Here is a 15117-nt window from a genome sequence, read left to right on the forward strand (position 1 = left end):
AATAGATAAATAAATAAAGACCATATTTGAGTATGCATGTAGAAAGATCAAAAATAAAAACAATTACAATTCAGATGTGCAAAAAACCAGTGTGTTAATTTTATATGATGACAATATATCCCAATATACAATCACACATTGCTGTGGACGAAATAGAAACTTCTATTTTGTTTTCATCCTGAGTGAAGAGGATGTGTGCTGGCGAAATCAATAGATGACCTGGTGCTCAGTAGTGATGGTGGCTATTATCTTGGTATTTCAGGTGGTCTGTTGGTCGATTGCTGTCTCCTTTATTCAAAGAGTACTACATTCTTTAATATGATTCAGACCATGAACTCTGATATCAGTAGTGGAAAGCTAAAGGAACATGTCAGGCTTATTATCATGCTTTTGTTCCTAAGGCACAGATCATTGCTGAAAAATACATCAGGGAATCATGTGTGTTTATTTATGAAAGCTTACTTTGTGCTACCCAACCACATCAGAATAATTCAACTATCCTGTGAGTCTTGGTGTTCAGTTCTCTGTTTCTGTGAATCTCAAAAGTCATTGCTTAAAAATAGCTAATCCTTGTCTCTGATTGAGGATTAAATTATGAAAAATAAATCAAGCGCATTCTAAGATACAGAAAACGCTCAAATAGAAAAAAAAAACAGCAAAGAAAGAAGCAGGGGGGCGTGACAAAAGCAATGTAAATGAATGGTAGTTGCTCTGAATTCCCAATGTGAATTTAGTGGTTTTTTCATATTCTTGCCTCATTTTCTTTCTTTCTTTTGCTCATTATTTATTTGCTATTCATGACAACATATACACAAGTATTTATTTTATTTCCTTTATGGGGGGATTATTACTAAGGAGAGGGAAAAATATAAGTCATATTAAGTAAATTAATATACTGGATTTTTATGTCATTATCTAATATAACAATAATTTGAGTATCCTTAAATAATCAATCTTCTGTTCTCAAATATGTTTTGAGGGTGTCATTTCTATGGTTGATTAGTAGCAGTAAGGAATGGTATGTAATAATAATGGGAAAAGTAAAATGTTCAACATTTCATTTTGATAGAAACAGTTTCAGTAATAATAATATAAAAATGGCTCAGTATGTTTTGAAAAAAGAATACTAATCAACTCTTTATCCTATCTATATGTATATATAATTTATATGCTACCATAACATCTAAAGTAACAAAAAAAATCATTGGTAACCAAATGAATAAAGCCCCTACATTAATAACCTAAGGAGGTAATGCAAATTAGGAACTGGTATGGTATGATGGGTGAAAGCCTGGCATCTAGAACTAATTTGCCTGGGTTTACATTATCACCACTTATTATATGTATGACTTCAGGCAAATTGCTCAGTCTTTCTTTGTCCCTGTTTCCTTATTAGTATGCTAGGAGTAACATCAGTACCTTTCTCTTATAATAGAGATTTAAATAACACTTAATACAACACTTAGAATAACACCTGGAAATGAAACTGTATTAAAAAAAAAAAGAAAAAAAGAGTGAGAGAGATTTAAAGGAACAGCTTTATTTATTTTCTTTTTTAACATCTTTATTGGAGTATAATTGCTTTACGACGGTGTGTGAGTTTCTGCTTTATAGCAAAGTGAATCAGCTACGTACATACATATAACCCCATATCTCCTCCCTCTTGCGTCTCCCTCCCTCCCACCCTCCCTATCCCACCCCTCTAGGGGGTCAAAAAGCACCGAGCTGATCTCCCTGTGCTATGCGGCTGCTTCCCACTAGCTATCCATTTTACATTTGGTAGTGTATATATATATATATCCATGCCACTCTCTCTCTTCGTCCCAGCTTACCCTTCCCCTCCCAGTGTCCTCAAGTCCATTCTCTATGTCTGCGTAAAGGAACAGATTTGTTTGACATATTCAGAAACATCTGAAAGAATACAAATCTCATCATTAATACTTTCCTGTTTGGGGCCAGTAGCGTAACTGAATGAAAAGCAGTAAGAGGCGGTGACTCCTTTGCAAAGCACAGAGGGGAGCTGAACTCAACACCGAGTCTCACCTTAGCACCAGCTGTCACCCTGGTCACAGTCTCTCACTCCACCTCCACTTGTTCCTCACCATAATTTTTCCAGCGAGGATGCAGATATAGCATTTGTTAGGATTCCAATCAGGGTTCATTATGCAGTACTCAACTTGGAGATGCTCAGAAGATGATTCTAGTGGATAAAATCTTTGACGTTTGTTATTTACTTAAGGCAGATGGGTGAATACAAGTGTGATAAATACGTAGGATTTTCACAGTTCACACTTTTTGCTAGTATGTCCTTTGGTACAGATTTCATTTTCAAGCATTTATGTAAAAAAATAAAGTAACATGACTGTAGACTATTTTATAAAGTGGGAGAAATTTTTGCTCTTAAAAACTATGTTATTGGGACAAATTATTTTAACAATGTGTGATAATGGTAAGGTAGTATGAATAAATATACCATATGATTTATCAACTTCTAATTTTATTTATACAATCGCTAAAACTTAAAACATTTTCAATTGATCAGCTGAAATTCTATGTAAATTGAATTTGTCATGTGCAGGTATGTTTTAAGTTGTAAAGAGAGTTAAAATTAGTTAATTAGCTCCGCAGAGGAATAATGCGGAGTTCATCTGGGATAAGAAAGGAGTTTCTGAAAACTGAGGTGGCATTATGAGCTGGATAACTGCCTAGAAGTTGCCTGAGTCCTAAAATTGGATAGAAGAAAAGGAGATGATAAAAATGTACTCATCAGAGAACATACGGCAACACGTCCTTAATTTTTTGTTTTTAAAACGAGAAAGGACAGGGGAATGTAGATAGAAGCCAAAGTGCAGCTTTTCATTTTGTATCTTCAGAGTTGATGAGAACAATCTGCTTCGTAATTTAATTTTAAATTCTTAACATAAAATTAGAACTGTGGGTATCAGACCTTAGATATTACAACTGGTATGAAAGCTTTCTCTTGGAGCCATTAGCATGTGAACTTCATGTTTTCCATGTAGTTCTAATAAAGCATAGAAATACCTTCATTTCTCCATTAGTTACAAAAGCGAGCAAAACCAACCCTTTCTTTTTTGATAGTTTTTATTTGTTTCTAAAATATATATACCTAGAAAAAGTTGCCAGCAAATGTTGTTACTACTTAACTTAGCAGGTCTTTTTCCAAATAAATGTCACAGAGGAGTGACTTTCAATCAGAACATCTCATACATAATGTATAACCTGAGCAATTAATTTTTTCCTTTGGTAATAACGGCACATTACCCTGGAAGGGTGAAGGTGTGCAGGCAGGAAGTAACAGCAAGCTAATTATTGTCCTGAATTAATTCATTTTCTTCTCTTTTTTTTTTTCGTATTATTAACCACAGTCAGCATACTGTACATTACATCCCCAGGATTTATTTATTTTATAACTGGAAGTTTGTACCTTTTAGCCATCTTTGCCCATTTCCACTTCATTTTGTTTTTGGCCATAATATTTCAAGAGTAAGGAGATAAGTCTATGAGCATTCCTAAAGTTAAACTTAATATAATTATAATAATTATTATTTTAAGAATCACAACAGGTAAAAATGTCATGTTTGCTATACATTAAGCCCAGTTAATTATTTATATGTATTATTTCAGTTAATTCCTCCAATGGTATGATGAGTTATATATCCTTAATATCCCTATTGTACAGATAAATCCCATATATCATCTCTATTCCCTTTCCTAGGACAAAATATTCTATAGATTCGTATCTCTATGTAATCAAGAATATATGGTCATTTCCATGTCCAGACTTATTTCTAGCTGAGATAAACCACTTAGCACTGCAGAAGCCAAAACAACATATCACATTTTAAATATTAAAATGAATAAGCACAAAGAAATAACATGAAATAAAGTTGTATAAACTATTTTAACAGGCTTTCAAATGTCCTAAGAAAACTATAAATTATATTTACTTTTTTTGTATTTTGCTAATGTTTTCTACTAGTAAGGTGAATTTTAAATTATTCAAACTATATGAAATGCCAGATTGATTTGATATGTTAATGTATCCACTTTATCGATTAGTTTGTAACTTGAAAGAAACATCATGAAAATGTTTCATTTTATTCAGTTTTTAAGAAACATTTGCCTGATCTTTCTTATGCCCACTTTGGCCAAGGTGGTTGTCTCTCTCCCTGTTCCACTTACTCTGCTGCATCTGGACCTCTGGTTTCTGGGTGGGGATGGAGAGATGAGAGATAAAGGGCATATAATCAAGGCTGGTTCTATCATAATTTCACAGCCAAAGTTCTGTGTGATGACCGGCGTCTGCCTGCTGGCACTCTATTCTGGAGCTCATGCATTGGGTATTTGGAGACATTTTAAGGACCAGAGGTCCCTGTTTTTCCTTAGCCTGTGTGACAGTCTTTGGATGACTGATTTAAGCTCCCTTTCAGCTTCTACATTCTGTGCAAAACTTCTACACCTGGAACCACTTAACCTATGGGAAATTCATGCAGTTTTGCCTTGTCAAAGGCTAGGAACTGCATTTTGCCTAGTTTTAGCCCTCTCTGTTTCCCTGCCATTTCATATCAGGCAGCTTCCCATCCTTGGAGCTCTCTAGGAAAAAAAAGACGGCAAGAAATACTAACATGTCTCAAAGGATCTAATTTGTGATTGAGATGCTAGTCTCTAATGTAATTGTGAAATTATAGTTTCCTGGAAGAGGGGATAGATAGTAGAAAGGAGATAGTTGATAGATGGATATGTGGATGGAAGGATGGTTGGAGAGGTACATAGATATATAAGATAGACGTAATTGGATACATAAAAGCCACATAATCCTTTTCTACATTTATTTCCAGCTTTTAATGTACTTGATATCTAATTCCTATTTATATCATATAAAAGAACATGAAGCTACCTTGTAGCTTTTGTGTAGCCCTGTGAGCTTAACAATGCATTTGTTACCAAATTGTATTCTAAAATGTGAAGCATAGAATTCTCATGCATCGCAAATGTTTTCCTATTCATCACACTTCATGGGAATTTATTCATATGAGAACTTCTACAGCAATCATCGAAGGATGTGTTTTGACTAAACAGTATAACATTATTACCTTGCCCCACAACAGGAAATGATATCAATAAGTACAAACAAGTAAAAATACCAAATCCATATAATTTCTAGAAAGATTTAAAAAAATCTTATTGTAACCCAGAACTACCCAGTGCTAACCTGGTTTGAAAAATACATTAATTTCACATTAATATTCAACAATGTCAATATGGCTTCTATACAGGACCGAGTAAAATAGATTGGGATTCATTATTACATTCATTTAAGAAATATTTATTGGTCACATACCATATGCTAGAAACAATTTTAGATAAGAACAAATGAAAAAGTCCTATAACCTCTTGCCCAATTAGGGCTTACATTCTAATAAAGGATAAAGGCAGTAACAAGTAACATATATATAACGTACTTGCTACAAGGTAGCTGAGTGATTTGATGCAAAGAAAGGCAGAGCAAGGGACACAGTGGGAGAGAGTGGTCCGGTAGGCCTTTCTGAGGAAGCTGCAATTGATAACGGAGTTGAATGAAGTGAGGGAATGAAAAATAGAAATGTTTGGAGGGAGATTGCTTCAGGCCTAGAGCATGGCATTAGAAGAGGTCAGAGCACACAGAGATAAGCAGACACAGGATAATATATGACCTTGTATGTCAGGTCAGAAAACTGATTTATATTTCAAATGCACTGTGAAGCCCTTGGGATCACTCAGTGCTAGAAAAGAAAGGGATCTGTGCATTCCAGCAGAATAATGTCAGCTGTTACGATGTTGGGCTGTTATTTATTGAACTCTTGCGTTTTGTCTGGTACTACGTGTGCTTCCTGTTTTACTTATTCTTCACAACAATCGTGTGAAATAGGTAGATTGGACCTCGTTTTACCGATCACAACCTCAGATATGGAAAGATTAGACAGTTCGATAAAGTTCACACAATTATTTAAATAAAAGTGAACTAATTCAAACTCAGATCTGATAGGCTCAAGCTATGTGCTTAGTGAACTATTATTGCTAACATTTTCTGATCCCTATAAAGGATTTCAATATTTTCCTGTCTCAACCACTAGTAATTTAAGACTTACACATAAACCTGTAAGTTAATGAAGGGTGCTATTTAAGTAGTTCAGGTATTAACGCTAAGTTGTGCTATTTCATAAATATCCTCGCATTGATTTACCTTTATTAAAATTTACGAAAATGAGACCCTAATGTCATGTCTTTAGCTTAGGGTACAGTTGTGTTCTTGCAACAGCTGTGTGACTAGAAAAAAAGGTTAAAATCATTATTGAAATATTGCCAAGTATAACTTCTAGAAAATTGCAACTTCTCTACTAGAATCAGATAGTATTTTCTTGATATAGTTTAAAAGGACACTTTCTAGACTAGCAAATATGTATCCAGCCCTGAATCTCTTTTCCTATGTACCCTATGATTGACAATCCTCTCATTAACTAAACCAGAATTTATTTTAACACATCTGCTTAGTGCCACTGGACTCAAGCACTAAACTTAGTGATGCAGATACTGCATTTTTATAAGGTGTTCATCCAAGTTGATAAGTTGTTTATAAGGCTTTCATTCATGACTGAACTAACTGCAAGCCTCAGAAGACCCTATTTCTTTTTTTCTAATCTATTTTCCATGGATTGTTTCATCTGCTGTTTATCATACGTTCCAGTTCTTCAACAACGATTACATAGCACTATTTTCTAAATACAGGGTACAGCCATTCACGGAATAATTCATGAAAATTTCCCTAACTATACTCTTTCAATTTTTATGTCCATATGATAGGAATATAAATGTTCTCTCAACCCATACATTTTTTACTTGCAAGTTTTTACACTTTTTGAATTTTCTTTTGTTTACTGTTCTTACTTTTCCCTAAGTAAATAATGATATGAACATACAAGGATTTACTATAGCTTATGTCCTCTCTACTACATTTAATATCTTCCTAAATTGTTGTATTTCAAGTCTGATTTTCTCAGGCTTTTGTAAAATGGTGATATCTGTGTTGCTGACATAATGGTACCTGATTGATGCTGATGAAAAAATTCTCTTCTATTACATAGTATGGATGGTATTGTCTTAAAGTACAGAGAAAAAAATAGTGTAGCCATTCAACTACTCCAACTTTAGCTCAAAATTATTTGAAATACTTGATTAGAGCATATATGGTCAATTTGGTTCAGCTCAGTTTCACATGCTATTAAAAAATGAACACATAAAGCTATTTTGAGGACACAGTATTCACTATTTTCTTTCTGTTCAACCTGTGAATTTTGAATTCCACTTTGATTTGGATAGAATAATAAGACTCATTCTTATAAGGTTGATTAAAATTAAAGTGTTTTATTATCTTACTATCTAATGTTACCTTAAAGCTTTATGTCCAGCAGCTTAGCATACCTCCTTCATAATGTTACAATAAAAGTAACTATTGTACCTAATTTTATATTCCATAATAAAAAAAATAACACAGAAGAATCAGTTATAGTCTAATCTCTTAATAAAAAAGGAAATGCTGAGAATTTTATCATGTTTTATTTTATGCATGGTAAGAGCAAGGCAGCTGATCATAACATTTAGGGTGAATATTAACTCCAGTTTGAATCCAGTACTCCTTTCATTTATTTCTATTATTTTTAGTAGCAATAAAATTAGAAATCAAAAACTAAAGCTAAAATTAAAAAAATTTTCACACTTTCTACCATTTTCTTAAAGTTCAAATTTAATGTTGAGTAAATGTTGATATGTGTTTTGTCATAGTATTGTGACATGATAAAGATGTATTTTGGATACATAAGAAAATAACATATGAAAATCTCCTAAACAAAATGTATGCCCCTTTTTTAAAATAAAGCTGTAATATCAAAAAGAGTACAAATTTACACTATATCTTTGAGTAATTAACAGATACCAAGCATCTGTCTAAATTTGAAATCAGTTTTAAAATGTGGTCTTGATGACATTTATAAAATATCAAACTAGAGGGGCTTCCCTGGTGGCGCAGTGGTTGAGAGTCCGCCTGCTGATGCAGGGGACACGGGTTCGTGCCCCAGTCCGGGAGGATCCCACATGCCGTGGCAGCTGGGTCTGTGAGCCATGGCCGCTGGGCCTGCGCGTCCGGAGCCTGTGCTCGGCAACGGGAGAGGCCACAACAGTGAGAGGCCCGCATACAGCAAAAAAACAAAAACAAAAACAAAAACAAAACAAAACAAAAAATATCAAACTAGAATGAATCATAGACTCTCAGTCAGAAGCTTGCTTATTCATAGAAAAGAAACAGTTTTTAAAAGATGTATATAACCACCGAGATTCTCCTAGGTGTTTATCTCTGTAGGATATCAGGAGCTTAACACACATAAACTCTTCACTCTTACTTTGTAAGATTTAAAAAATGGACAAATGAAATAATATTAAGACAATCTAGTTCGGGGCCCTTTTCACATTAAATTTCCAAAAATTTTGAGAATTTGTATTGGATGGTATTGAAAAAATGACAGAGGAGTATTTCAGGGGCACACTAGAGCTGGCCTGCATTGGCACCCGAGAGCTGACTGTTAGCTTCACCTCCCATACCTGCAGTCAGTGACAATGTATGGGTAGCTTGAAATAACCATGGGATACTTACCCCAAGCATATCAGAAAACATTATAAATTGGGTATTTTCCTTTTTCCAGAGAACCGGAGTATACAACTCTTTACCAAGAGACTATCAGTTTGCCCAAATACACATTAGCATTTAAAAAAATTATTTTAAAAAAAAGCCCTAATTATTTGACTGCATAGCAGAACCAAACATGCATGCTAATCTTTTAAAGCGAGGTCCCAATTCATTAAGGTAATCATAGTTTTCATCCTGGTCAAAGGCTGCTGACCCTAAAGAGCTCAGGGATCCAGCTAAGGACCCTGTCCCCTCAAAAGCATAGGTCTGGAGGGAGTCAAAAGGAGGGGCACAGGGATCAGTGTTAGCCTCTTCAAGCTTTTCTAGAATGAATTTCCTGAATACGGCACTATCTGGGCCAACCTGCAAAGACTGCCTGTACAGGCTCCGAATCTCTACCCTGGTGGTTCTCCGAGTCTTGCGTTCCCGCATGACTGTGCCACCCTGCAGCTCCACTATGTCAAATGCCTCTGTATCCTCCTCTCCGCCACCCTCGTCATCATATCTGAATATATTCTCTCTGAAATCTTCACCTTTCTCAGGAAATAGAGTCTGTTTCCTTCGTTGTTTCAGACCTAGGTTCAAAAAAATAAACCCTGTCAAAGAGAGCATACAAAAACATTAATTAACACAAATATAATACAATATTATATATTATAAATACATATGCTTCATATTACCCATAATATGACTATTATATTATAAATATATAATATATAATAAATATCATATATTAGTATGTTATCATATATTTATACTAAACACATTATTAATTATTGTATGTTACAATATTTTATATTATATATTATACATAAATATATAATGTACTATTTCATAAATATTATATGTCATAATATATTATATATGATATTGTTAAATATTATTTATAATAAACTATATAATTCTTGCTTCTGTTACAAGCTCAAGACATAAGCTTTGATTTTCTGATTATAAGACAAAAAGATATATTTGCTATTGAAAATTTATGGAAGGGACTTGCAGAATGACAAGGAAGTATAACAATCTTTCTGGCTGATGGTTTAAAGTAGAAAAACATCATAAAAATATAGTGATTGTTTATGATGATCAATTTAAGATTAAAAATTTTATATTTTTCTTATATATTGAAAATAGAACAAAGCAGAATGAAGGAAAGTTTTCCAATCTATGTGCATCTGCCAATCTCAGTAACCAATGATCCATGTTAGTGGAAGTTAAGCACATAGAACTGATTTGATTTTCGCCATTGAGACAAATTCGGTGGCATAATTATTTTCTAAGTTAGTATTTATTGACTACAAAGTATGTACCAGTAATTTTTCTGAAAGCTTTACATTTATTCATTGATTTGTTATGATACCCATATTTTATTATAATTCTCTATTAAAGATAAGGAAACTGAAGTGCAGAGAGATTAAATCACATACCCAGAGTCACACAGCTAGGAAACAAAAAGCTGGCATTCAAAACTAGAAAGTTGGTTCAGAATCCATGCTTTGTTATACCATATTAATTTCAGAAGTTCCAAACCTATCAGGTTTTTGAATCATAACACTGATATGTCCACATCGATCAATTATATAAGATAATTTTAGCATTGTGTAGAAATAGAACAACTTCAGAATGCTTTTTTAAATTTTTAAATTTTAAAGAAAAGTGCGTGTGTATATGTGTGTGTTTGTGTGTGTTTCATGGATAGCCAATCCTTACACAATCTTGGATCTATGTAGCTGTTCAGCATTTCATCTATAAGAATTGAAACAAACAGGAAGTAATGTTATTAATATTATCACAAAGAAATATATTAGGCAATATTTTATATAAATCTTACATTTAAAGAAATTGAAATAGTGTTCTTGAAATAAGGCCATCGTGTTTGAATCCAGGCACTGTAGTTTAATACAGCAGAGGTATATGGTTAAAATAGAAAGGGATCTAATAAATAATTTTTCAATCTATGAAAATTGAAGAGCGTGTTCATGAAACTTTCACAGGAAACTGCTGACTACTGCTTTACTCTGATTTCCCGCCTTCTCAGTATTACTTGTGCCCTTGACTGTGAGGCTGCCCTTGGTTTTTACTTGCAGGGTTTCGAGACTAGGTTTAGTTCTGTACCAGTAAGTAATTTAGTACTTGCATCCTGCAAACATTATACTGTTTTTACTACTTGCTTCTGATATCTAGCTATGAAGCTCTAAATTCAGTTTTATGATCAAAGATCATTAAAAATAATTTTGAAAAACTGAAGCTAGGTAGAAATAAAGGGTAACTTTGAATGGTAAAAGAGGAATGGTAAAAGAGGAAAGCTTTGAGAAAGACGAGAAGAGTGAAGGCAAAGCAAATCCTGAAACATTTTGTATGTCCCTTTGAGCAGTGAGTTTGGGATTTCAGAACCCATGGCTGATACCATTGCTGTCAACACTCAGTAAAGTTGTGTTGGCTTTGATATGAAGTTATGAGGGAAAGCAAGAGAAGGGTTTAGATTATATATACTGATATGTTAAAGAAAGGGAAAAAGTTATGGTAGATGCATGTAGTTTTGAAAGCCTGGCTAAAACATTTGGGGCCTCATTTGCCTCTTCCGTAAAATGAGTATAACTTATCTCCTTGTGAAAACAACAGCAACAACAAAAGCAAACAAAAACAGGTGGAGCTATTTTACTATTTCTTTTGTGTTTAGCACTTTAAGTAAGACCCTCTCTTTTACATTTTTTCATCTTAACATTTACTTCCTCAATGCTCCTAGGCTCCAGTGAGCTGCAGTATTAGGTTGGATAGAGGTGTGTTATGGTTATGGAATCTTAGCACTTCATTTACTAGCTGCATGACCCTTTGTAAACCATATAACTCTTGGAATTTCACTTTCTTCATCTACACAATGAAGGTGATAATAGTTGCCACTTCTTAAGTTTATCCTGAGGATCAAACTGCATAATTTCTGTAAAGCACTTAGGACAGTCTCCTGGAGTATAATAAGCACTCAATGGAATCTCACCATTATTATTACTAATTTTATATTGCTACATATGTTGCAATGTGTGTCCAAAACACTCTTAAAAGGATGTGCACAGGTGTACTCATATACTCATAGAATTCAAGGATCATCTATTTTCAACCTGAAGTGCATATTCACTCTATTTTTCATTCACTTCACTTGATTTTAGTATTGTAACACATTAAGAAGGGCAATTAAATGCAGACACACACACACAAGCCCACACATACCATTATAATGGAATTAACCCTTTTCTATATTTATCATGTTACTGTCAATAAATGAAGATATGCTCAGTTCACACAACTTACCACATATTATCATAATGCATATCATAATAGCAATTATGACTTCTGTCCTGAATCCCATGGAAAGCATAAGATCCTTATTACTGCAGGTCTGTGTGCTACCAGTGTCATCACAGGCACAGACGTGTATGGTAAGGGTGTTTGTGCTTGTAAGTGATGGGATTCCATTGTCAGCAATTAGGATGGATACGTAGAAGACAGGCTCTTCTTGAAGGCTGAAACCAGTTCTATTAGTCAAAATTACAGCTGTGTTATCTAAAACAAAAATCCATGTGCATGATTTTTTCAATAATACAAAAGAAATTCATACCAGTTAAACGTACTAGAGACAGCAGTGTAGAGATCAAATAAGTTCAAATAGGGAAGAGCAAATTTCTGATAAAAAAGACAAGAGATCAACTCAAAAAGTCATTATTGATTTTGACATTGCCTAAATCCCAATTTAAAAATTAGATAAAGCATACGAATCAGTTCCAAAATGTTTTTTGATAAATATATGAAATGTACATGTGGAACACAGAAAAGAAAATGGCATTTTAATTAGATATCAATAGTAAATAGGGGGTACTAGCATTAAATTTATAATGACAGTATCAGTTTCATTTAGGTTAAATACTCATGACAGTGCTTTTTCTAGTAGAAACTCATTATTTTTACAAATACTATAAATACACAAGATTTTCAAGTCATCTCCCTATCACAGTAAGTGATCTCAAATAATGTACTTACTAATAAGACAAAATAATTATTTTTACTTAGTGTAAAAGATTCTATTAGAATGTTTCATTTCACTTTGACATTATTAACTCATTTTCTACTTAAATTTCAGAGAATCGTTAAACCTTGGTAGTACTGATTAATTCACATAAACAGAACATTCAAAAAATTAACAAAAATAAACAATATATACTTCAAAACATTTGAAATTGCTCTTCCCTCAATCCCAAAATATTCTAAATAGTCTTTTCAAGGTGCAGTTTATTGTGTCTCAGTACTAGTGCTTCCCCCCGACTTGACTTTGACTTTTGGTATTGTCATTCCCTGAAATATTTTCTGTGGCAATCAAACAAAGTTTAGAAGACACAAACAAATAAATGGAAACATATAAATGGAAGACTTTGAAATAGGCAAATGCAAATAAATGGAAGTCTTTTAAATGTATGCCTACTTATGACTTTTTCCAAATGACCTTTTAAAAACTAATTCTCCATCATGCTCTTGAAGTCTATAAAACTCTTGTGATTTTATTCACTAGGCAGATTGAAGAGGTGAGAGAGTTTATATATTTTTGGTATGTATTTCATTAAATTCCTTGTAACTGCAAACATTAAACCAAATCAATTATTCTCTTTATGTTTCAATATATTTATTTTGTCCCACTAACTTATTTTATATTTACAAAAACAAATCTAACCTACAGCTTATTTCTTATATTGATATTTGCATTTTTTAAAATCCTAAATCTATTTGAGTTTCCTTCACTGGGGAATTTGACAAAGGCAAAAGGGAAAGAACGTGTCTGCATTTATTCTCCCATAACAGATCTCCCCTTATATGGAGCTTAAACTCAGTTGTAAGGAAGGACAGCTGCAGGGGTTTGGTTATAGATGCTTGAGTAATGAATCCTATAGTGTTTCATATCTTTGAGATATGAAGCAAAATTAGAATAGAAATCCATGTAACGACAAAAAAATATTTTACTGAAGTGAAGGAAAAAAGAACAGAGTGGCTTTGTAAAAAGTTATTCCCTTTCTATATGGAAGGAAAAGGAATTCTCTCCCTCTGTACAAAATCCTTTAGAACATTTCGTTCTCAGGCTGATATAATCACTTCGTTTTGAAGGAAAAAGAATAGTCTTAAGCCAATTCCAAATACTTATAGCTCCTAATTAATGACTCCAAATATCTTTCAATCAATCAAACTAACATGATTATATATCATTTTCTTCCCCAGACATGGGGTGAAGTTTGAGTTATGTGAAGACATGAAAGGAACCATGGTGTCAGAACTGCAATTATATTTGCAAGGTCATTCAGACTTTACAGGGGCCTATAGCCAATGATGACTTGAATAAGTGCTTCTAATTTAAAGAAATCCAGTGGGAAATGGGGCTGATATTTCCAGGATGCTACTTTGAGTTTTGTTCCCAATTTCCATTGCCACTCCTTGCTTTATTTCTCAACATTATCATATTTCAGGTATAGTATAAAAAGTAATGCTACAAATTTCCTTAAAATTAAACAAGATTCTCGAAGAAGAATGGATAGAAAGCTATTATGAGTGAATGGCATTACCTTGATTATCTATGATTGTAAAACTTGAGTTATTTTCTACCACAGATACATTAAAGTAAAAGTGGTGATCTTCTATGGATTCATCTCTATCCACTGCACTGATGGTCTGAATCACCTAGAAAAATATAGGGATAAGCTTTTTTATATTATTATTCAGAAAAATGATCACTATCATTATTATATTCTTATTATTATTTTAAATTATTATTAGCTTTTATTAAAATTGCTTTACCAAAATCTTTATGGATATTGCAGAGGATATCTCAAACTAGTGGAGAATATGAAAATATTTTTTCAGGTTAAAAATATGTTTACTTGCTCCTTTCAAAAGAACATTGTAATATTACATAATAAACAAACTCTTGTTAACAGAGGAGAAAATTTCCATAAGCTAAGTTTGTTAGAAAACATCCTCTCATCCTTCCTGCCTGGATTTCTCCCTTCCTTCCTTTTTTCCTTCTCCCTTTCTTATCGGAATACAAACCATTATGATTTGCTGAAGTTATATATTTCCTGCTTATATTGACAGCATAACTGTGGTAAGCTTATTGTCTTACTAGAGTATTTGCTAAAGTAATGAGCTTTTAAATTGATTTGAGGAAGTAATGCATTTAAAGCTTAGGGGCAATGTACATGATTTCCTTGACCCACAAAGATTATAGGAAAAGTGTTCCAGGTCAAATAAATCCCTCTCTCTATCTCAGATCATAAAAAAGTGAAATAATGTAACTATGAACGAATCACAATTAGTTCTTGGCTTTCAATACATGAAAGTGTCAGTCA

General features: G+C 33.2%; 1 protein-coding gene across 1 annotated transcript in view; it reads right to left on the bottom strand.

The window, feature by feature from the left end:
• Positions 1-8842: 8842 nt before the first annotated feature.
• Positions 8843-15117, bottom strand: part of CDH19 (cadherin 19) — a gene marked incomplete at its 3' end in the record, with an annotated part of 54633 nt that continues 48358 nt past the window's right edge. Inside the window, exons 9-11 of the mRNA XM_081252340.1 lie at positions 14335-14449; positions 12044-12295; positions 8843-9333 (exon numbers count right to left, since the gene is read on the bottom strand). Coding sequence (XP_081108466.1) covers positions 8843-9333; positions 12044-12295; positions 14335-14449 — 858 coding nt within the window. The remainder of the gene's footprint in view (positions 9334-12043; positions 12296-14334; positions 14450-15117) is intronic.

This window comes from Mesoplodon bidens (assembly GCF_964165515.1).
Source record: "Mesoplodon bidens genome assembly, chromosome: 13".
Lineage (NCBI taxonomy): Eukaryota > Metazoa > Chordata > Mammalia > Artiodactyla > Ziphiidae > Mesoplodon > Mesoplodon bidens.